The sequence below is a fragment of the Syzygium oleosum genome, unplaced genomic scaffold (assembly GCF_021117445.2).
Source record: "Syzygium oleosum isolate NSW1041296 unplaced genomic scaffold, Sole_v2.1 Sole_v2.08, whole genome shotgun sequence".
NCBI lineage: Eukaryota > Viridiplantae > Streptophyta > Magnoliopsida > Myrtales > Myrtaceae > Syzygium > Syzygium oleosum.
In genome coordinates, this window is record NW_026607492.1 from 743330 (window position 1) to 768432 (window position 25103).

Below are 25103 nucleotides of genomic sequence, written 5' to 3' on the forward strand. Positions count from 1 at the left end.
TGTGAAATTTTGCTAGCTAGTCTTAATCAGGATTTAATCTGCTGAAATTTTGCGACGAATTTGCGAATGAAATTTGCGATGAAATACGACAAAAAATTTAAAAAAATTTAAAATTTAATTAATTAAAAATTAAAATTAATAACGTTAAAAAATTAAAAACAAAAAAAAAAATTTTGAAATATTTTATAAATATTAATTTTTTTTGCGACAAAATTGCGACGAACTTTTAAATTTTCCGTCGCAAAATTTTGCGACGACCTAGTAGCGACGGAAATTTTTTCCGTCGCAAATTCGATTTGCGACGGATTTTTGTAAATTTTCCGTCACAAATTTCGTCGCTAATCCGGTGTTTTTTTGTAGTGAAGGAAGATTCAAGGTCCTTTTACAAGTAGGAGAGAGAGTTTAGGATAAAGAGCGACAGAGTTGCATGCATGGAGGATGACAAATGGATCGAACCCCGCATCCGCGCATGGCGGCATGAGTACGTGCTGACTCGCCAAGGAGAAGGATACGTGGCACGTCATTTCCATGCATCCATATCCGCGCCCGACATGCAGCCTCTGCAATCGGGACAGCCCGAGTTTTGCAGAAATCCGAGGAAGTCGATCGATCACGACAAACCGATCCAACCTCTCTGACTCGGGAATGTTCTCTATGCGATTTGACTTGTTGGTCTCGTGTGGATCTGTCTTCCACAGGTCGTAAAGGCAGAGCCATCTTGAGGTGTATTAGCTCTTGCAGAGAGGATTGTATGGACTAAGGACCGTTTGATTCAGCATTGCAAATAGAATTTGGAGACCTTAAATTTCTTACCCAAATGTAAATGACGTTTGGTTTCTTTTTTACTCAAACTTTAAAAAAATGCAATTACATTTCCAAATATCTCTAAAGGTCCAAAGTAAGTCTGGATGTACTTTTTTTTTGTCAAAGTCCGAATGTACTTTGAAAAGTAGTATTTTTTGAATGCAAATAAAGTTTTCTTTTCTTTCAATTTGCCCTCCTCAACTTTCATAATTTCGGAATATCCTTGAAAACCCTAATTTACTGGCGGAGGTTTTAGCTATCGATAAGCCACGGCCACCCAGGTGTCACCCGAGGTTACCAAACCCTAGGCAACCGTCGCCTGGGGATGTGCGACCTCAAGCAAGGCCGCCTGGCAAATAGATTTGGCCATCAGCAGTTGGCCGGTGGCTAAATTCCGTTGGTAAATAATTTGAGATTTCTTTTAAAAAAATTAGCAAAAGTCTTTTACAAAGTAAAGTTTTTACCAAACGGCATTTAAATCAAAGTTACTTCCCAATGTGTTTTTAAAATACACTTTACTAAACACTACAAGCATTTTGGAAAACCCCTTTAACCCAATTTTTTTTTGTATTTCCTTAAAGACATTCCCCAAAGCCACAAACCAAACGAACATATGGTTAATGAAGCTAATCCAGAGGCATTGTGCGGCAAATTAGCGCCTCACGGAACACCATAAGCTCTTCGTATAAATTTCGCATTATTCAATCGATCAAACATTAAGTTTCGCAAAAACTCATTGGATCAAGTTGTTGGGTGACGACACGATTTAACATCGAAACAGTAAAGTTTAGATTTGCAACGAGTTCGAACGGAAGCGAATGGTCAAAAGAGAGATTGGGATGGTTGGGAGATTATGTGCCTTGGGTACTTAGGGTGTGAATGGTAACCATTCTGCTCCAGAAATCAAATTCTTGCTAGAAATTGATTTCTTGAATTCTTGCCAGAAATTGATTTCTGGAGGAGAAATCTGTTTGGTAAAACATGACTAATTCTACTCTAGAAATTGATTTCTGGAACAGAAATCTGTTTTGATTTGTTGATTTTTTTTGCACCTAAAAAAATTTAAATTTTACTCAAAGTGGGTGGCCATATGTATTATAAGCCATTCTGTAAAGTTTTGAAATTTTTGATTTTTTTTAATTTTTTTGGGCACCTAAAATAATTTAAATTTCACTCAAAGTGGGTGGCCACAGGTATTCTAAGCCATTTTGTGAAGTTTTGAATTTTTTTATTTTTTTATTTTTTTGGGCACCTCAAAAAATTTAAATTTTACTCAAAGTGGGTGGCTACAGATATTCTAAGCCATTATGTGAAGTTTTGAAATTTTTTATTTTTTTTTATTTTTTTGGGCACCTCAAAAAAATTAAATTTCACTCAAAGTGGGTGGCCACATGTATTTTAAGTCATTTTGTGAAGTTTTGAAAAATTTTATTTTATTATTATTTTTCTTTTTTTTGGGCACATCAAAAAATTTAAATTTCACTCAAAGTAGGTGGCCACAAGTATTTTAAGTCATTTTGTGAAGTTTTGAAATTTTTGATTTTTTTTGGGCACCTCAAAAAATTTAAATTTCACTCAAAGTGGGTGGCCACATGTGTTTTAAGCTATTCTGTGAAGTTTTGAAATTTTTGAAATAAAAAAAATTCACCAAATTTCATATTTTCCCGAAATCTGACTTTTTTTTATTTTCTGGAAATTTTTATAAATTTTTCTAGAATTTTTCAATTTTTATGCATTTTCTGAAAAAAAAAATTGTGAGAAAATAGAGAGAATGCATTCCGGAATCAAGAAGCTACAAAAAGTAGCTTTTCTTTTTCTTGCCAAAAACTCATTTCGGAATAAAAAATGCATTCTGGAATCAAGAATGCATTCTGGAATCAAGTATTTTTATGGTGCGCATGGAATGCATTCCGGAATAAAAATTCTGTTCCGGAATGCATTCTGGAACAGAATGGCTTTTGTTAAAAAATTTCCGGAATGCATTCTGGAGCGATTTTTACATTTTGGAATAAAAATGCGTTTGTTAAAAATACTTGATTCCAGAATGCATTCTTGATTCCAGAATGCATTTTTGATTCCGGAATGAGTTTTTGGCAAGAAAAAGAGAAGCTACTTTTTGTAGCTTCTTGATTCCGGAATGCATTTGTAATATCCTGAAAATTCGACACATTTTGGTGATATATGAAATGGTGATTTCATCGATTGCTCTATTAGTAATTCTTGCTCTGGCCTGATCACCCAGGGGATACTAACCAAAGGGGAAAGACTACTGAGGATTTATTCTTAAAAGTCGCCCGTTAGTTTGAGATTTATTATAGTTGCGATTGATCGATTTCAACCACGAATTACGATCCGATTTTAGTGTTGAATTCTTAAGGATTTACAAACCGAACCATAGGATGTCGCCTCGTAATTTTTACGAATTGGCCATCGAAAATTCCAATTTCGGAAAAGGATCGAAGAATTGAAAATTCGATCCGATTTGGTGATTTTTGAAGTGAAAATTTGAGGACAAAAATTAGATAAATTCGCAAAATGAAAAAAAAAAAAAATGTAGAAGATATTTTGGGGGATGATCACGTGGACCACCCCCCTTCTCTCTCCTCTCTCCCCTCTCTCTTTTCCCCCTTCCCCGCCGACACCCCTCCACGCCTCTGACTCTCACCCACTCCCCCTCTGACTCTCACCAATTCCCAACCAAAGCCCATCATTTCTTTTCCTTTTTATTTCTTTCTTCTTTTCCTTCTTGGCCGCTGCTTCTTCTTCGTGCGTCTGCTTTTGCTCACGCCTGGCTTCTTCATTTTTGCTGCTCACCGACGCAGCAGCCTTCGCCGGACTGACCTCCGTCGCTCGTCGGCGCCGCGCACCGTCCAGCCGCCGCGCATCGCCCTAGCCGCCGTCCGCCAGCCACTTTTCCCTTCCTTCGTGCGCGCGGTAGCGAGCTCACCGCCGCTACTCGTCGTGCCCGACGCTGTCCAATCACGCCGTGGTCGCCCTGGCCGTCGCCGCCGTTGTCCCCGCCGCCGAAACACCACCATCAGCCGCCGTTCAGCCCTGGAACCAGCCCCGAGCAGCCCCGATCAGCCACTACAGGAGCTGTCTCCCGTCGCCACGCCCGTTCGTCGCTCACCGGAGCATTCCGAGGACACCGCGGACCGCCCTCGTCGCCGCCGTCGTCCTCGCGTCTTCGCCGGCGTTAGCCGAGTAAGTTAACCCCTAATCCCGTGTTTAGGGCGTTAAACTTGCTTAGGGTAGTTTAATTTATGTTTAGTTTGTGTTAATTGTGGGTTAGTGGTTAATTAATTGTGTTTAGGGTATAAGTTATTGATTAGTTTATTGTTATTGATTATTATATGAAATGTTATTATTTTCGGAATTTAAATATTATTTTATTAGTTAATAAATTAATTCCGAATTAAATATTATTATTTTATTATTAAATAATTAATTTTCGAAAATTAAATAGTATTATTTTCGGAAAATTTTCTAACGTTAATTGTGATGTCAATGTTGGATTTCGCCGTATAAGTTGGCGTATTTGGAAAACGGTTTAAATGATTTTGATTCGAGAAAGTAATTTGAATTTTGGAAAATTAAATTATTTTTATTGTTATGCCAGAAATGGATAGTGGTGTTTTGCGGTTAATACTTGTGTCGTTATCGAAGCTTGCGAAATTGATTGACTGTTGCATGTGTGACCATGTGATGTTATTGTATGGCATTAATGTGAGCACTATTCACAGACGCATGGGCTAATTGAGAAGATAATAATTGGCCGGAATGCTTGTGTGCTCGTGTGGTCACACGTTGGAGCCGTCTTGCTGTGTATCGCTTGACGATGCCCGATTTATCGGATGCCTGGGGATTATCTGGAGTGCCGATACCCTGGATGCCTTGTCGCGGCCCGAGGCCGGACTCGATGCTCCTTACGGGATACCATCTTACTGTGTATCGTTTGATGTTGCCGTATTGGAATGCCGTCATCCCGTGTATCGTTTGACGTAGCCGTCTGACCCGACGGGCGGGACGGAGCCCGGTTTTTACGGGAAGACGCCATCTTGCGCATATCGCTTGATGTGTAGTGGCCCGAAGGGGCGTAATAACCTGGAATACGTGTGATTCATAGTGCCTCGATTATGTGGTAGAAACTGAGGCGTGGTATGGGACGTGCCCAAGTGGATTCTATCTTATAATCGGGACACGCCCGCTTGTGATGCATTGATGCATGAGTAATTGATTTAGATGTTTCGAGTTTGCGACATATGCATTTCATCAATGAGTGTACCAAGGCGAGGTAAGGATGCCTGTGGTTGTTTAAGAATGTTGCTATGGATGCCGTGTTGCCTGTTTAGGGACCCCCGTGCGAGTTGGCCTCCTAAGCGGGGCTTAGGCCGTTAACTTATTGAGATTTTATCTCATTTGTTGTTGTTAAACCTTTTTCAGGACCTTAGCTTGTCGTTGCTTCCTATGCGGTTTGGAGTACCGCAGTTTTTGGTTGGTCCTTGAGGGTTAGGCCTGGAAGCCGATCTTTTGGATGGAGTAGATTAACCCTAACCTTTGTCTTTTGCTGGCTTTTGCGAAAATGCCTGGAGTAGGCCTGTAAGTATGTTCCCAAGGGTTAATCAAGTGAATATTAAAATGGCTTTTGTTATGTCTGGTTTTTCCTCTGCTATCCCTGTTTATTATTGTTGCCCGGGGATTGTTGTGTTCGCTTCCGCATGCGTACTAAAGGATAAAATGAAGGGTCGGCAACGGGTCCTGGGACGTCGCATTATAACGACCGTAGCGGGATGTCGTGCGCCCGCGGGGTTCGGGGCGTGACAGCATTCTCCCTATTTTCTCACAATTTTTTTTTTTCAGAAAATGCATAAAAATTAAAAAATTCTAGAAAAATTCATAAAAATTTCCAGAAAATAAAAAAAGTCAGATTTCGGGAAAATATGAAATTTGGTGAATTTTTTTTTATTTCAAAAATTTCAAAACTTCACATAATAGCTTAAAACACATGTGGCCACCCACTTTGAGTGAAATTTAAATTTTTTGAGGTGCCAAAAAAAAATCAAAAATTTCAAAACTTCACAAAATGACTTAAAATACCTGTGGCCACCAACTTTGAGTGAAATTTAAATTTTTTGATGTGCCAAAAAAAGAAAAATAAAAAAAAAATAAAAATTTTCAAAACTTCACAAAATGGCTTAAAATACCTGTGGCCACCCACTTTAAGTGAAATTTAATTTTTTTGAGGTGCCCAAAAAAATAAAAAAAAAATAAAAAATTTCAAAACTTCACATAATGGCTTAGAATATCTGTAGCCACCCACTTTGAGTAAAATTTAAATTTTTTGAAGTGCCCAAAAAAATAAAAAAATAAAAAAATTCAAAACTTCACAAAATGGCTTAGAATCCTGTAGCCACCCACTTTGAGTGAAATATAAATTTTTTAGGTGCCCAAAAAAATTTAAAAAATCAAAAATTTCAAAACTTTACAGAATGGCTTATAATACATGTGGCCACCCACTTTGAGTAAAATTTAAATTTTTTTAGGTGCAAAAAAAATCAACAAATCAAAACAGATTTCTGGAGCAGAATTAGTCATGTTTTACCAAACAGATTTCTCCTCAAGAAATCAATTTCTAGCAAGAATTCAAGAAATCAATTTCTGGCAAGAATTTGATTTCTTGAACAGAATGGTTACCATTCGCACTCTTAACAAACGCATTTTTATTCCAGAATGTAAAAATCGCTCCAGAATGCATTCCGGAAATTTTTTAACAAACGCCATTCTGTTCCGGAATGCATTCCGGAGCAGAATTTTTATTCCGGAATGCATTCCATGCGCACCCTTAGTGGGTTTTGATAGATTGGATTCGTCGATTTCACGGAGACTTGTGGTGGCATTCTCTCGAGGGGGGGTCTCTTCGATTTGCTCTCTGAATTGAGATTCAAAGAGTAACCCTATTTGATTATTCAAGAACATGGACATTTGTGATTTTAATAGTGCGTTTAAGTTGTTAAAAATGATGAGATCCATTGTGAAGTCAATGGATGCTAGTGCCTGGCAAGTCTTTTTATTTAATTTAAATTTTTAATCTATTGTAGGGATCATCATGATTTTAAGATGGACCACACTAAGTGGTACTTTCTTGAGGATAGAAATATTTCTAAAACAATTTTCGTTTTCGCTTCTGGTTGACTTTTATAATAGTGAAAATGGTTTTTCACGTTTTTTTTTCCCAATTTTTCAATTCGTGACCAAATTCATTTTCAATGCTGAACATTTTTGTCCAAGTTCTAATTGAATTATTTTGAAACAAGTGACTTAATATGCGATGACGAACGGTACCGTTTTCGAATCTATACATTGTGAATTGAAATGTCTATATGTTTTGAGTCAATGTGATTTGCTTTTTCTTTATAAATTTCGGAAACGAAAAATTAGAATAATTGCTTAACTCGATACATCGATGTCGACATGATTGAAAAATTTTAGATGGCAAGCATTAAATAAAAATGCACGATCAAACTCTACAAGGAAAAGAAAAAAGGCAAAATAAGCCCTAATTTCTTCTGAACACAGCTCAACGAATGTAAAACTTACCTTAGCATCTCCGATGAGCAAACTAGATTTGGTACAAAGCTGTTAAACCTATCATTTTCCTACTTCAAATTGATAGTTGTTACGCACTTGCAATCTGCTCCCCTTCTTTCTCTCTCCTCTCTCTTCTTTCTTCCTCTGCAGAAAGTCAAATCTAGGGCAGATAGCAACGACCTAGCTTCGAATCGCATCTGTTTAATCCATCAGATTTGAGAAACACCAGCAAGATCGCATCTTTTTTCCGGGTTCCTGCGCTAGCGCCAGTGCTGGACGGCGACGTGATGAAGCTCTGATTATTAAACCCACCCGAGTCGTCTTCCCTCCTGTGTCGCGAGCTCAGCACGTGAAAAGCTTCGGCAGAGTCGTTAACCGGGACAAGAAGACCCCTCTCTGTTTTCGGTTGACTTCTTCTGGGTGTGTTCTTGATGCGCTCGTTGTGCGCCCCGGCGATGCGATTTGGCAATGGCGGCTCGATTTCTTATCTGGGTCGCGCGTCCATCGATCGATAAGCTTGCAGAGTGATGAACTTGGTCGCCGGTTCGGAGATTTATGGCCATTTAGGTACTCTTGATTTCGCCTTTACGTGTCACTCGTTCTTGTTGCAGGGTTTGGTCTAATGGGTCGGGGTTTTTCCCTGAAGTGGTAATGCCGTGGAGATCGGATTGTTTTGGTTTTGTTCATTCTCGGAAAATTTACTCGTTTACTTGCTTCATGGGATTTCTTCTAATTTAGCTTTCTGCAAGCTTACACTTTTAAATGAAAATCTCTCTTCCACCTTACTCTGTTCTGATCTGTTGTGTTAGATACTTGGTAATCTGCTGAGGATTTCGGTGCATTTACTTCCGAAAAGCTGCGGTTTGGCTCGCTGCTTTTGATTTTCTGCTGTTTGGGACTTATCAAGATCTCCGTTAGGACAATGTGGCCCTTATTGGACTACATTTGGGATGGAAAATCCAGTAGATAATTTGGACGAGGCTATATATGCTTGCGATGGCATGCCTGTGTCAATTGCACTTGTCGAATGTATATCTCTTGATTGCACTGTCGCTTTCAACAGCATTCTTGCTGTCATTTGCATTTTCAGATGAATAAATTTCTAGCAGTTATTGCCTATCGGCGAATAAATGATTGAGAATGTTTGTTGAGAATTGGATTTTCTGTTTGAAGATTATAATTGCAGCTGTTAAAGCGGTGGTTTTCCAAGTTCATCATACTCAATAAGTATATCTATCCTGCCGAGATGTAGATGGCAGTCAGGCTGTGAATTTGGAAAGTCTGTTCAAGCAAGTTTTTAGTGTTTGGATGATAATGTTGATGCATTATCTTGTTATGTGTGTTTTCATCAGTGACTGACGTATTCGTTTGTTGTTGTGCCTGTGATATGCACTCGCAGCAAAATCTTGTAGAAAGACATCGCTGCCGCTGTTATTTTTTAAGTCACCAGACGGCAGGAAAGGAACCGATCAGAAGCTAGCTGGCAGGCAGGAATCAGGTCAATCAGGGACGTGGGTGGCTGATAATGCAACTCACAATTGTTTAAGAGTATGAAGAGGATAAGATTTCCCAAGCGATACTTGATCGTCATTTTGACATTTATATCTACATGCGTCTGCTATATAGAACGTGTAGGATTCTCAATTGCCTATACCGTTGCAGCTGATGCGGCTGGAGTAAACCAATCTAGTAAAGGCACAATACTTTCTACCTTTTATTATGGTTATGCCTGTTCACAGGTGCCCGGAGGATGGGCTGCTCAGAAATTAGGGGGAAGACGCATTCTCCTCCTCTCCTTTGTGATATGGTCACTAACTTGTGCATTCATTCCACTGGACCCAAATAGAGTCGTAATATTAGTTGTTGCTCGCTTGCTTGTTGGTGTGGCACAAGGTTTCATCTTCCCGTCTATCCATACTGTCCTAGCTGAGTGGGTCCCCCCTCATGAAAGGTCTAGATCTGTTTCTCTCACAACTTCGGGGATGTATCTTGGCGCGGCTGCAGGGATGCTATTTCTTCCAAGCCTGGTGAAATTCAGGGGTCCACAGTCGGTGTTTGTCGCTGAAGCAGCATTAGGTGCCATGTGGTCTCTACTTTGGATAAAATATGCCAGCGATCCCCCTAGACCTGAGCATCCAAAAGCCACAGCTGCTAGTTTTGGGGAGTCTTTGTTGCCAATGAAAAGAAGTCAAAAGGTAAAAGTGGAGAATGGAGGAAGTTCTGTCAAAACTGCCGGTATCCCATGGAAGAGCATTATATTTTGCTTACCAGTTTGGGCCATTGTGGTAAACAACTTTACATTCCACTATGCTTTGTATGTGTTGATGAACTGGTTGCCAACATACTTTGAACAAGGTCTCCAACTTAGCCTCCATGACATGGGTTCATCGAAGATGATGCCCTATCTCAACATGTTCCTATTCTCGAATATTGGTGGGGTCGTGGCTGACCACCTGATTACCCGCAAAATTCTGTCTGTGACTGCAACCAGGAAATTCCTGAACACAATAGGGTTCATAGTTGCTTCTTTTGCACTAGTGGCGCTTCCCTTATTCAGAACTGCTGGTGGAGCTGTCTTTTGTTCATCCGTGGCTCTTGGGTTCTTGGCCCTTGGCAGAGCAGGGTTCGCAGTGAACCATATGGATATTGCTCCCAAATATGCAGGAATTGTTATGGGTGTTTCCAATACCGCCGGTACATTAGCAGGCATAATTGGGGTCGATCTTACGGGCCGGCTTCTTGAAGCAGCTAAAGCTAATTATTCAGATCTTTCAACCCCTGAAAGTTGGAAAGAAGTGTTCTTGATACCCGGCCTTCTTTGTACTTTCAGTTCGATAGTATTTATGCTATTCTCAACTGGGGAGAAGATTTTTGACTGAGGTTAACCTGGCTATATCTCTTAAAGAGCTAATTATTTGTGAATTGTTGCTGTGCGTGAACTGGTTGAAGCTTTACTGCACGTCATCTTGCTATAGATTCTATTTATGAAACCCACAAGAATCTGCGGTGGGAACATAGTGACAGTTTCTAGTGTTTTTCTATTTCCTTTTTATGTTTTCATTTGTAGATCCGTGTAGCTGGATCCATATGCTCATTCCTTTCTAGTAGCTTTTCTCAATAATTCAAACGATGTCACCTGGCAATTTAGCCAGAGTTTTACATGTTTCTGTACTTGGCCTATCTCATGCAACTGGTTATGCATGAAGGTGACAGTTCTCGTGATTTCTGCAAAGCGTGATCGATCTGTTCAGGATTCATGTGAGGGTCTCATTAGCTTGCATTGTTAGCGACGTCCTTGATGGCGAGTTTAGGAATATCACATGAATCACAGCACATCATGTTTAGATAAATGATACTTTAGTCTGTCCGACCAGGCGTAAAACGCTAGGGATTGTCCTTACCAAAAAAAAAACGCTAGGGATTGATGCTCCATGTGGTAATCTGCGGCTTACTGCACTTTACCTCAGGGCACCTTGGAGAATCGGATTCCTCTCTGGCCATTTTTCGATGGAGGCGGCTGTTCCACTGTTCACGTTTACTTGGTGCCAAAGGACATTTTAGCTGAGGCCTGACCATTTGGGGGTGGTTGTCATGGGTTTGTCTGTCATTTGTGCTGTTGTGGAAACTCAGCTGCTGGACCCCGCACTGATTTGGCTTTGGATGATGTTACAATGAAGAGATGGTATTTCTTTCTCTCTTTCCACTAAGTGGGAATCAAGGACGCATCGTTTGATGTCATATCTGCACGCTTATGCAGTCCATCTCATTGCAACTACCAGATGCACTATGGATCCCTTAGTGGGAAAATTGTCCGGAAAATCTTAAATCTATTGCACTTTTATTTAGAGGTAAGCATGATTCCACGGCAAAACTTGATCGATGGAAATTTGTAGATTCTAGGTTTCAAGGTATGTAGGGTAGGTTCCATGTTTTAAAATTGGGAAACCTATTTCGACGGGTTAGTTCCTGGTTCTACGTAAAACTTGAAACTTGAAACAAGTTTTTTTTGTTTTTTCTTGATTTATGTCTTTGCATAATCATGCGTTCTTTCATGGCGTTAGATGATGGGTGTATAATCTGGAACGACTAGCCTGAGCTTTTATTTTATGATTTGTTAATATTTCATATTTTTCGTGTGTTCAAATATAAGTTGTGATCAGTGAATCGTAACAAGTGGTGGTCATTAATTGTGACTATTCAGTGCAATTATTTAATTAATAATACATATAAAATCTGGGTAGACTTGGAACCTGTGACAGAGTAGGTTTTAGGTTCCAAGTGGAACCTGTATGGATCCTAGAACCGCTCACCCCTACTTTTACTGATTCATTTTTAAACTTTTCAATTTTACCAATCGAGTCATCAACCTTTTCATATTTTGCCAATTGAGTCCATCCGTCCAATTTTGGCTAGAATGCGCTGACGTGGACGCCAGTGATTCGACGTGGTACAACCGGCGCTGACGTAGATAATTTTTTATAATATATATATATTTCTTTTTTTATGTAAATTTTTGTGATTTTTTCTTTCTTTCTTCTTCCTTTGCCAGTGACCAGGCGGGCTAGTCTTGCCCGCCACAAGCAGGCCGGCGAGGGTTGGCCTCGAGCTAGACATACCAGAAGGTTGTATGCTTGATGCTTCTCGTGTGCGTCCTAATCTTGGCCCTCTGGCTCAACATGAGTCAATCTTTGCCCGGCTCAGCCAAGCCCCATGCCAGGGCGACCTCCTTAGATTTGGTGAGGGGAGCCCTCATCGGTGCTCCCATAGGCAAAGCCACTTTACCCAGCCACCGGCAAAAGGAAGAAGAAAGGAAAAATAAAAATGACAGAGAAATTATAAAAAAAATCAATAAAATATTAAAATATTATTAAAAATTGTCTATGTTAGCGCTGGCTGTGACACGTAGGACAACCGTTATCCACGTCGCCAAGAAAGATAAATAAATACCAAATCAACACCTAATTAACTTAGTTATTCAACCAAAAAAAAACTTAGTTACATTTTCCGACAAAAAAAAACTTAGTTACATCTCGTAACAATAAACAAGACTTTATTTTGTTATTTTTATCATAGATTTTGCTTCTCTAAGGAATATCAGATAAATAAGCATGTGTTTCAACAACTAGAAATATTATTCATCACTGGCATTCTAGCGATATCTTTTTTTAAAACTTCGAATGGTTTATAGTAAAATGGATAAAAAAAAAATTCACAAAATTTGAAGGATGTTTCCGGAGGGCGAATCGGATTCCTAATTTTGATTACGGGATCTTTTGAATCGATTCTTTTGTTTAATTTAATATAACTATTCCAATACATAGTTTACCAAGAGCAACGAATTTAAAGTATAAGTTTGGCATCTGGATGACACTTCAATATATGCTATATTCTTTACCAGTTTCTGCGTATTCTTTCGTGTAAACTTCTCCTTTTTGCATAAACTCTCTCTCTCTCTCTCCAATGCGACTGATTCTTGCGTCACATCAATATCAATCCAACCTTTTTCTGTTTCCCTTCGCTTCCCCTCTTCCCTCTTGGCTCACGGCCGCTTTCCTCGATGCTTCAGCAGCAGGAAAGATCAGACCTTTTCACAGATTCCAGACGTCCGCCCGTCACCCAGTTGCTATCTCCCTCTCCCCATCCGTTGCACAGCGCCACCCTCGTGAAAACCCGCCTTCCAGATGCTCATCCGCCATCGCACAGCAATGCCACCGGGGCGGGGCCTTAAAGGGTGCGGAAGAGAGCGGCAGGCGGTGTCGAAGGTGGTGCTGTGGTGGTTGTAAGAGACAAGACGGCGGCACTAGTCATTGGCGACGGAAGGAGCTGCATGAATGTGCTCCACGTGTATGCTTGCTTTGCCTCCAAGAATAGCATCCTGTGGACTATATGTCACGATAGCCAGTATGCCGTGCATTTACGATTCCAGCCTATTCTTTTCGTGATAAACTTCTCCTTTTTGCATAAACACTTCTCTCTCCAATGCGACTGATTCTTGCGTCACATCAATATCAATCCAACCTTTTTCTGTTTCCCCTTCGCTTCCTCTCTTCGCTCACGGCCGCTTTCCTCGATGCTTCAGCAGCAGGAAAGATGAGACCTTTCGCAGATCTAGACGTCCGCCGATCGCCCAGTTGCTATCTCCCCTCCCCATCCGTTGCGCAGCGCCACCGTCGTGAAAACCCGCCTTCCAGATGCTCATCCGCCATCGCACAGCAATGAACCACCGGGGCGGGCGGGCCTAAAGGGTGCGGAAGAGACAGCGGCAGGCGGTGTCGAAGGTGGTGCTGTGGTGGTAGTAGACGAGACGGCGGCACTAGTCATTGGCGACAGAGGGAATGAATTGGCGGAAACACGAGCGTATGCTTTGCTTTGCCTCCAAGAATAATATTCTGCGTGGTTATAGTCACACTCCAAATAGATGAAGGACACTTACATACCATCCTTTCACCCGATGGATGCAATAAATCACAACCAAAGTTAACTACTATAGCTTATTTAACCCAATTCCAGCAAATAATAAACGTCAAGGTCAAATTACGTTATATATTACCAAACCAAAGCTTATTTAACTGGCCAATCTCCAACAAAAACACACGCCAAAGGTCAAATTATATTATATACTACTTTAACGTAACATTTTCACAATGAAATGCTCATTTCGATCAATAATATCACGCGTAAACCAATGATCCATTTCATTGACCAATCTCATGCTCAGAAATCTAGCAATGATCATGGATAACGCCTCGTGAAAGGGCGACCAAGATTCTCTCTTGGCAAGGTCTTCACCTACTATAAGCCGGTGGCTTGGCCCATAAGGATATCATAAACTAATATGCACATACCCACAATCCCTTATTGGACACTGAGTGTCAAATACTTATCCACGACAATATCATCCACAGTCCACAAAACCAAATCTAGAAATAATTTCATAAACCATTTCATAAATAACAATATGGTTCTAAAACTATTTCATAAATCACAATACGTTTCCCAAACTAATCACATAACCTTTAGTAACTTAGTTTATCCGATAGAAATGCTTTTTCGCAAAGCATTTCTCATATCATTTCATAAACATAATTCATAAATCGATACGTATAATCTTTAATAACATCTTCTATAAAACCTTTCTCAAATCATCTTAAAACTCGTTCCATAAACCAATTCGCAACATAATACACATATATCCGTTAACAATATTTTTCTTAAAGCCATTTTCAAATCGTTCTCAAATATTAAAATGTAGTAATTGCCCAATCCAGGATTTTATACAACAAACATGTTTTAGCAACTCGTACGATACTCAAATCCTTATCACTTTCAAAGCATAAATTTATAAACTCAAAGAAGATATAGCACCACTCACTTGGAAATGCCTACGATTAAACGACAAAGATTACTCGATCCGTCGAACTCGCAATCCTAACAAATAAGCGAGAAACAACATTAAAATCGAGTAAAACTCTACCTCAACTACAATTTAGTTAAACTAAGCTTAATCGCTAACAAATGAATCAAAGGCGCCCACAAATCGCTCATCCAAAACGATTATTCAAAACCATCCGCAACGCAGAACTTGAACGCGAAATTTGATCGCGCCATAACTCTCTCCATCAAACCCTGTTCCAAGCAAGCTTTCAGTTAAAATGAAGATCTTTCGAAGTACTAGAAGACCCACCACTTGACCATCCCAAAATCAAGCCGAAAACCGATGAAAATTGGCCTAAAAGCCACTGATCGCACATTGTTCACCACGCACGCTCAACTTCAAAAATTCGTTTAGGGCAAATGATAAGTCCGAATCGAGTTCCGTAAAATCCCACAGTTCCATGACATCCTAAACTTTTAAATTTAGGGTTAACTACCAATTCTATATATATATACATACTCCGAACTTTTTTTTTTAACGACTCAAAAAATCGGACTTACCCGCAGCTAAAAAACCCCATTTTCACTAGACTCCGAAATTATACTTTAATTTTGAAAAATACTCCGATTGCATAAACGAGAGTCATCAGTACGTTGCGATACGAATTTGGAATAGGCTTGCCAAGGTCTACGGAACGTTTACGCACGAGCTTTTTTCTTTCTCTTTCCTTTCTCTCTCCTTCTTTTTTTTCTTCTTTTCCTCTCTTTCCTTTCTGTTTCTCGGTCGCCACTTTTAATCTGAAGATGTCCACTGTTTGCTTCTTTGTTGACTTTTCAACCCCTCTTCTTTTTTTCCCTAAAAAGTCCAAACATTACGCTATAAACAGAACAACCATGTCAGAATCAAATCTCAAAAGACAATGTGTTAAATATGGTTTGAATTCTTGAAGATGATGCAGATGACAGTGGCCAAGATCAAATGGTGGGGCCATAGTTAGATTGTTACTCACTCCTCAGAAAGCCACGATTTTTTTTTTTGGTCAGAAAGCCACGATTGAGGGGACAACATTCGATAAATTACGTGGCGATTACTCTGCATTATTATTTTATTCATACCACTCGACTTCATGCTCACCGCACTACCCCCAATGCTGCACTAAGGACATTCCCTCGTAAAAAATAGCATAAAACAAGTAAAGTTGGATTGCATTGCAGAGGGAGAGGAAGCAATCATGCAGTAAACTAACAGATAAACACATATTTAAATCAAAAGCAGAGCTCTAAAGTAAATTCGCTGACTATTTCAACCTGCAAGAGCGAGTCCCCACCAAGAAGAGAGCGTGTGCAGACGTTCTCACGATACATATAGACAAATCGCATTAAACCAGGTTGACAACGCCATCAATGGTTGTGGTTCTTGACCACTGTCTTCATTTTCTTCATCATCATGATATCAGCATCGTCTTCTTCTTGTTCTTCTTCTATCTCATGGTCTTTTTTGGTTTTTCCCTTTTGCTGGCCCATAAAAACTAAAATAGTAGTCTGAGGACCCCCTCCATCTGCAAAGAATTCAACCCTGCAATTATTGTGGGGAAGAAAAAAAAAAGAAGTGAACTTCTGGGTGTTCTTCTCTGTTCTCACATGCTCGCGGAAGCCCAAGTCAGAAGGTGGCTCGCTTTCTCCTGCTTCAAGTATTCCCTTCCTAATTATAAAGAAACAGAAAGTGTCCAGCGCAGAGCCAGGTGAGTACTCTTTCTTGTGATTAACAAGCTTTCTTTCTTTTTTTGGCTGCTCTCTCGTGAGTGTTGCTTTTTGTTTGGTATATTTGCATTAGAAAAAAAGTTTGATTTCCCCTTTTCGGACATGAAAGTCAGGGCTCCTTGAGACTAAATGCTTCTCCCTTGCTTTTCTGGAAAATGGAGGGTTTTCGTTTCTCATTGCACTCTCTCAGATTTCAGTTAAGTCAGTGTTCTTTTGGCACTCTCTCAGATGGGTATTTATGGGTTTTTCACTTTGTACGTAATTGATAGATTGGAAGAAGTAAAGGACATACTGGCCCTCTTTTGCTGTGCCTGTTGCAAAAGTCAAAAAACAATATGCTTATTGTTCTCTTTGTCTCTCGTAGGTTGTGTCTATCCTAGCTTGTATTGGTTCTCTCATCCTAGGTCTAAGGGAGGGAAATTTTTTTTAAAAATCAAGTTGGCAACTTGCCTTGATCAAGATTATATTCCTTCCCACTTTCGGTAGATTTACAAAATTATCGAAAGGCTGTTGATTCATGTTTTCATTGAAGTATTCCTCAGATGAGGTTACTATTTAATCCTAAACCCACTCATATTGATGGGTGCTTGTCTTAGGTTGTTGATCTAGCATCACAATGGATCTGGTTTGGCTTCTCTGCATTTTCGTCCTCTTTTTTGGAGAATTGTCACTAGGACAGTCCAAACCTGATGTAGATGCAGTGAATGTCGGAGCTATTTTCACCTTTTCTTCTATCAATGGAAAAGTCGCTCAAATCGCCATGAAGGCTGCGGAGAACGATGTTAATGCAGATCCAACTTTTCTTGGTGGACGCAGACTGTCTATATCCATGCATGATTCCAATTTCAGTGGATTTCTTGGCATCATCGGCGGTATACATTCTCCTCGAAGTTCTTATTTTCAGAATTGTTTTCATCGGTATAATCTCTTCCCTGTCAATATTAATCTGATGGTTATTTGATTGTTTACTGTCAATAACAGCTTTGCAGTTCATGGAGACGGACACAGTTGCAATAATAGGTCCACAGAATTCAGGAATGGCCCACATTCTCTCGCATCTTGCAAATGAACTACATGTTCCAATGCTGTCGTTCACTGCGCTGGACCCCATGCTTTCTCCCCTCCAGTACCCCTACTTCATTCAAACTGCACCCAGCGATCTGTTCCAGATGATCGCTGTTGCAGATATGATCAGCTATTACGGATGGCGAGAGGTGGTTACAATTTTCTCCGACGATGATCATAACAGAAATGGCGTCACTGTGTTAGGTGATCAACTTGCAGAGAGACGCTGCAAAATAATATATAAGGCAGCTCTTCCCCCAGATCCAACGGCAACTGAGAATGATGTTATAGATGAATTGAATAAGATAAAACTGATGGAATCCCGAGTATTCATATTGCATACATTCACAAAGACGGGTCTTTTGGTTTTTGATGTGGCCAAGAGGCTTGGCATGATGGACAGTGGGTATGTCTGGTTCGCAACTTCGTGGTTGTCTAGTGTTCTGGATTCTGATTCATCGCTTTCCTCAAAGGATGCCCACTCTATCCAGGGAGTTCTTGCACTTAGGCTTCACACACCTGACTCAAAGAGGAAAGCGGATTTTTCAGCGAGGTGGAAATCGTTGAGCAATGGTACTATTGGGTTGAACCCTTATGGTCTTTATGCCTATGATACGGTATGGATGATTGCTCGTGCAGTTAAAATGTTCCTGGATCAGGGAAACAACATCTCATTCTCTAATGACACGATATTAAAAAACTTTCGGGGAGGAACTCTGAATCTCGAGGCATTGAGCATTTTTGATGGAGGGAAGCAGTTGCTTAACAATGTCCTGCAGACAAATATGAATGGTCTGACCGGCCCGATCAAATTTAATCCAGACAGATCTCTAGTACATCCTTCTTATGACGTCATTAACGTACTTGAAAATGGGTATCGCCAGATAGGATATTGGTCCAACTACTCCGGGCTTTCCATTGTGCCTCCCGAAGAACTTTATGCCAAACCACCTAACCGTTCTAGTTCGAACCAACATTTGAACAGTGTAACTTGGCCTGGAGGCACCAGTACGAAGCCTCGCGGTTGGGTTTTTCCGAATAATGGGAAGCGACTAAGGATAGGAGTTCCAAGGAGAGTTAGTTACCGAGACTTTGTAGAGCAGGTCAATGGTACTGACATCGTCCAGGGCTATTGCATAGACGTGTTTCTTGCTGCCAGAAAATTGCTTCCTTATGCAGTTCCATACGAATTTGTCTTGTTTGGAGATGGTCTCAAAAATCCTAGCTACACCGAGCTCGTAAATATGATTGCAGCAGATGTGAGTTGGTTCTAAGGCAGAGGACTACATTTACCATTATAGAGAGTCTACCTTACGTCTGCTGATCACATTTTGTTCTGCAGGTTTTCGATGCTGCTGTGGGAGATATCGCGATTATCACAAATCGAACAAAGATTGCAGATTTTACTCAGCCTTACATTGAGTCGGGTCTAGTTGTTGTTGCCCCTGTTAGGAAGTTGAATTCAAGTCCTTGGGCCTTCTTGCGTCCATTCACTCCATTGATGTGGGCTGTCACAGGAGTTTTCTTCCTCATTGTAGGAGCAGTCGTGTGGATTCTTGAACACAGAATTAACGATGAGTTCCGGGGATCTCCCAGGAAACAGGTCATGACAATTCTTTGGTGAGCACTGGGTAAATGGAAATGCCATGGGCTGTTCTACTTTACCAGATGAAAACTGCTAGTAAATCTCTAGTTTTCATTCTCTTCTAGGGAGTTTGTACGCTTTGCCAGTATTTTAGGCTCTACTTTGAGGATTATACTACGTTGATCATTTATGGCCAAATCGTCATTCAATGGGTAGCCTCGTCAGCTTTGCATTAGTTCATATTAATGACTGCTCATGGTGCTCCCTGCAACTTCTGATCTGCACTCCTTTCTCTTCTTACAGGTTCAGCTTTTCTACTATGTTCTTTGCACACAGTAAGTCTCACTTTAATGCGTGATAATTTAACTGAAAAAAATGTTAAAGTGACAGCATATTGTGACTCTAAATGTGTTCAAATCTTCAGGAGAAAACACCATAAGCACACTTGGTCGCATAGTGCTGATCATCTGGCTTTTCGTGGTTTTGATAATTAACTCAAGTTATATAGCAAGTCTTACATCAATCCTGACCGCTCAACAGCTATCCTCACCGATCAGAGGAATAGATTCGTTAATAATCGGCAATTCCCCAATCGGCTTCCAAGTAGGGTCTTTTGCAGAGAACTATATGGTTGAGGAGCTGAGCATTCCAAAATCAAGACTTATTGCGCTTGGCTCACCAGAGGAATATGCTTCAGCCCTCGAGTCTGGAAGAGTAGTTGCTGTGGTTGACGAACAACCATACATAGACCTCTTCCTTTCAAATCACTGCCAGTTCTCAATCAGGGGCCAAGAGTTCACCAAAAGTGGGTGGGGCTTCGTGAGTATCTCGAGACCATATTCACCAGCTTTTAACATATAACGCGTTTAGAAGTTACAACTCTTAATCCGAAGAAGTTAGTCATCACTGATATACGATATGTTCTTCTATGAAAGAAAGGGAGGGAAATCTAACTTCTATATAACAGCATGTTTCCGATTCTATTCTCAGTTGTGCATCCTGTGCCGAAAAAGGGATGACAGATTGACACGGGACGACTGATCCTCAATAACTTATATATCCCTTGTTATGTTGTGATATATTCTCCAACACCGGTTTACTTTTTAATCATTCTTCGGCAGGCATTCCCTAGAGACTCCCCTCTAGCCATCGACATGTCCACTGCGTTGCTCGCTCTGTCAGAGAATGGTGAGCTCCAGAAGATCCATAAGCGGTGGCTGTCCAAAAAGGCGTGCGGTTCCCAAAACTCGGGATCGGACCAGCTTCATCTCCAAAGCTTCTGGGGCCTGTTCCTTATTTGCGGGGTTTTATGCGTTGTAGCTCTCCTCCTGTACCTCTTCTTCATCCTGCGCAAGTTCAAACGGCATTCTCATCAAGCACCCGAGCCATCCACTCATGGAAGCTCTCGTTCCGCGCGCCTTCAGAATTTTATGTCGTTCGTGGATATGAAGGAGGATAAGTCCCGGAGCAAGTTGAAGAGAAAGCGAAACAACCACCTTATAAATGGATACAGGGAATCCAAGTCAATCGATGGGTCTGATATACTGGAACCGGACGTCTCGGGGCAACGTTGAACAGGGGATTTACTGGCCTTACGAGTTTCTATAGCTAATAACAGCTTGGTTGCTTATTTTCAATCTATGATCTAGAAAGAACCGAGAATTCTCCGAGTGTTGAGTTTCACTTCATGCCCTGAAGAACAGTACCCGACAGCAGTCCTTACAGTAGGCGACCAGTTTGTTGTGCAGCATTTTAACCGAAGATATCGTTTTTCTTTTCTGTTCCGTTCCGAAACGCCATTCCATTGGATTGGGGATTCCCAGAAGGCGAGCAGACCCCCAAGCCAGTCGAACGGGCTTTACTTTAGAAGTCCACAGCCGCCATCGCTGCGGGAGTTAGGAGCAGCTAATGCCTGTGCTGCTGATGCAGAAGCAGAAGAAGAAGAAGAAGAAGAAGCTGTGCGCGCGCGCTATAGGCAGTGAGGGGGAAATGCTTTGTAAGTCTTTTCCTTTGCCGGAAACAATACAAAAGGGCCTGTTTTTAGAGAACACTGACTTGAAAGTTCATTGCAATTCGACAGTGGATGAATGCAAAACGTTGTTAGTTTGTGCGCATGTTCATTTTTGTGATTTTAATCAACGTTTTGCTCATAAAAGTAAGAAACTTTGTACAAGAAAAGATGAGCAAAGCGTGAAATATGACGTCATCCATGCTTATAAGGTTTGGTAGACAAGAAGAAGCACACAGACGCACTGCAGACTCTCTGCGCTCTTGCAACCCCACCAAAGGCGCCGCCGCCGCCGCCGACCGCCCCTTCCAGCGAAAAGCCTCAGCAGAACGACGTGGATGCCAGCGGTTCGACGTGGTATGACCAGCGCTCACGTAGACAATTTTTTATAATATATATTTCTTTTTTTATGTAAATTTTTGTGATTCTTTCTTTCTTTCTTTCTTTTCTTTTTTCTTTCTTCTTCCTTTTGCCAGTGACCGGGCAGGTTGGCCTTGCCCTCCACAGGCGAGGGTTGGCCTTGAGCCAGACATACCAGAAGACCGTATGCCTGATGCTTCTCGTGTGCATCCTAATCTTGGCCCTCTGGCTCAACATGAGTCAATCTTTGCCTGGCTCAGCCAAGCCCAATGCCAGGGCGGCCTCCTTAGAACTGGCGAGGGGAGCCCTCATCGGTGCTCCTCCAGGCAAAGCCACTCTGCCCAGCCATCGGCAAAAGGAAGAAGAAAGGAAAGAAAAAAAAATGAAAGAGAAATTATAAAAAAAATTCGATAAAATATTAAAATATTATTAAAAATTGTCCATGTCAACACCGGCCGTGCCACGTAGGACAACCGACATCCACGTCACCAAGAAAGACAGATAAATAAATACCAAATCAGCACCTAATTAACTTAGTTACATTTTCCGACAAAAAAAAACTTAGTTACATCTGGTAACAATAACCAAGACTTTATTTTGTTATTTTTATTATAGATGTTGCTTCTCTAAGGAATATCAGATAAATAAGTATGTGTTTCAAGAACTAAAAATATTATTCATCACCGGCATTTTAGTGATATCATTTTTTAAAACTTCGAATGGTCTATAGTAAAATGGATAAAAAAAAATTCACAAAATTTGAAGGATGTTTCCGGAGGGCGAATCGGATTCCTAATTTTGATTACGGGATCTTTTGAATCGATTCTTTTGTTTAATTTAATATAACTATTCCAATACATATTTTACCAAAAGCAACGAATTTAAAGTATAAGTTCGGAATCTGGATGACACTTCAACATATGCTATATTCTTTACTAGTTTCTGCGTATTCTTTCGTATAAACTTCTCCTTTTTGTATAAACTCTTTCTCTCTCTCTCTCTCCAATGCGATTGATTCTTGCGTCACATCAATATCAATCCAACCTTTTTCTGTTTCCCTTCGCTTCGTCTCTTCGCTCACGGCCGCTTTCCTCGATGCTCCAGCAGCAGGAAAGATCAGACCTTTTCGCAGATTCCAGACGTCCGCCCGTCACCCAGTTGCTATCTCCCTCTCCCCATCCGTTGCGCAGCGCCACCGTCGTGAAAACCCGCCTTCCAGATGCTCATCCGCCATCGCACAGCAATGCCACGGGGGCGGGGCCTTAAAGAGTGCGGAAGAGACAGCGGCAGGCGGTGTCGAAGGTGGTGCTGTGGTGGTAGTAAGAGACGGGACGGCGGCACTAGTCGTTGGCGACAGAGGGAGCTGCATGAATGTGCGCCACGCATGCATGCTATGGGCTATATGTCACACCCCAAAACCTATAGAAATGATACGGCGATCCTTCTATTTGATGAACGCAGCGTGAAACCACAATCAAAGAACTAACTTCCAAAAGATGAGCTCTCGCTCTAATGGCTACTAACCAAGGAACCTGAAAAAATTGGGAAAAGAGAAAGATGAGCAACCACAGCTCATTACGTAGTGCGTATCTTTTCTAAGTAGATCGAGCAATCACTATGTCAATTGTAAAACCAAACCAAAGCTTATTTAACCAAACTCCAGTAAATAATAAACGTCAAGGTCAAATTACCTTATATACTACTTTAACATAACATTTTTCAATAGAAATGCTCATTTCGATCAATAATATCAAAGCAAAAACCAATGGTCAATTCTATTAGCTAATCTCATCAAAAAACACACCCCAATAGTCCATTCCATTGGCCAATCTCATCGAGAAACACATGCCAATGGTCAATTTCATTGGCTAATCTCATCGAAAAATACACACCAATGATCCATTCCATTGGCCAATCTCATTCTTAGAAATCTAACTAGGAACACGGATAACGCCCCGTGAAAGGGCTACTAATATTCCTTCTTGGCAAGGTCTCCACCTACTATAAGCCGGTGGCTTGACCCATAAGAATATCTTAGACTAGTATGCACATACCCACAACTCCTCATTGAGTTCACAGAAATACTGAGTATCAAATACTTATCCATGATAATATCATCCACAATCTACAAAGCCAAATCTATAAATCATTTCATAAACCATTTCATAAATAACAATATGGTTCTAAAACCATTTCATAATTCATTTCATAAATCACAATACATTTTCCAAACTAATCACATAATCTTTCGTAACTCAATTTATCCAATAGAAATACTTTTTCCCAAAGCATTTCTCATATCATTTCATAAATATAAATTCACAAATCGATATGTATAATCTTTAATAACATCTTCTATAAAACTTTTCTCAAATCATCTTAAAACTCGTTCCATAAACCAATTCGCAACATAATACACATATATCCGTTGACAATATTTTTCTTAAAACCATTTTCAAATCGTTCTCAAATATTAAAATGTAGTAATTGCCCGATCCAGAATTTTATACAACAAACATGCTGTAGTAACTCGTACGATACTCAAATCATTATCGCTTTCAAAACATAAGTTTATAAACTCAAAGAAGAGATAGTACCACTCACTTGGGAATTCCTACGATTAAATGACAAAGATTACTCGATCCATCGAACTCGCAATCCTAAGAAATAAGCGAGAAACAACGTTAAAATCGAGTAAAACGCTACCTCAACTGCAACTCGGTTAAACTAAGCTTAACCGCTAACAAATGACTCAAAGGTGCCCACAAATCGCTCATCTAAAACGATTATCCAAAACCATCCGCAATGCGAAGCTTGATCGCGCCATAACTCTCTCTGCCAAATCCCGTTCCAAGTAAGCTTACAATTAAAATGAAGATCTTTCGAAGTACTAGAAGACCCACCACTTGGCCGTCCCAAAATCGAGCCAAAAACCGACGAAAATCGATCGCGCACTGTTCATCACGTGCGCTTAACTTCAAAAATTCGTTTAAGACAAATGGTAAATCCAAATCGAGTTTCATAAAATCCAACGGCTCCATGGTATCCTAAATTACTAATTCTATATATATACATAGCTCAACGACTCAAAAATTGGACTTCGCGGCTTGATTTTCACTAAACTCCAAAATTATGCTTTAATTTCGAAAAATACTCTGATTGAACGAACGAGAAGCTTGAATACTTATCCGGCGTTACTATACGAAGTTGCATCAGCTTGCGGAGGTCCACGAGGCATTTACGCGCAAGCTGTTTCCTTCCTCTCCCCTTTCCCTCTCCTCCTTTTTTTTCTTCTTTTCCTCTCTTTCCTTTCGTTTTCTCGGTCGCCGGAACTCTCGGCCCCTTTTAATCTGAAGATGTCTACTGTTTGCTTTTTTGTTGACTTTTCAACCCCTCTTCTTTTTTTTTTCTTTCTTTTCTTAAAAGTCCAAATATTACGCTATAAACAGACATACATGTCAGAATCAAATCTCAAAAGACAATGTGCTAAATATTGTTTGAGTTCTTGAAGACGATGCAGATGACAGCGGCCAAGATCAAATGTTGGGGCCATAGTTA

At 40.5% G+C, this 25103-nt stretch overlaps 2 protein-coding genes across 2 annotated transcripts; both read left to right on the top strand.

The window, feature by feature from the left end:
* The first annotated feature begins 7379 nt into the window (after positions 1-7379).
* Positions 7380-10553, top strand: LOC115672739 (probable anion transporter 5). The gene is made up of 2 exons (XM_030594660.2): positions 7380-7959; positions 8792-10553. Exon 2 carries the CDS (start codon positions 8943-8945, stop codon positions 10269-10271), a length of 1329 nt encoding a protein of 442 aa, XP_030450520.1. The 5' UTR covers positions 7380-7959; positions 8792-8942; the 3' UTR covers positions 10272-10553.
* A 5597-nt stretch (positions 10554-16150) lies between these two features.
* On the top strand, positions 16151-21332 carry LOC130138736 (glutamate receptor 3.2-like). Its single transcript, XM_056313683.1, has 7 exons — positions 16151-16508; positions 17124-17399; positions 17509-18851; positions 18935-19212; positions 19481-19512; positions 19602-19996; positions 20299-21332. The coding sequence occupies exons 2-7, from the start codon at positions 17144-17146 to the stop codon at positions 20749-20751; spliced, it is 2757 nt and encodes a 918-aa protein (XP_056169658.1). The 5' UTR covers positions 16151-16508; positions 17124-17143; the 3' UTR covers positions 20752-21332.
* The last annotated feature ends 3771 nt before the right edge of the window (positions 21333-25103 follow it).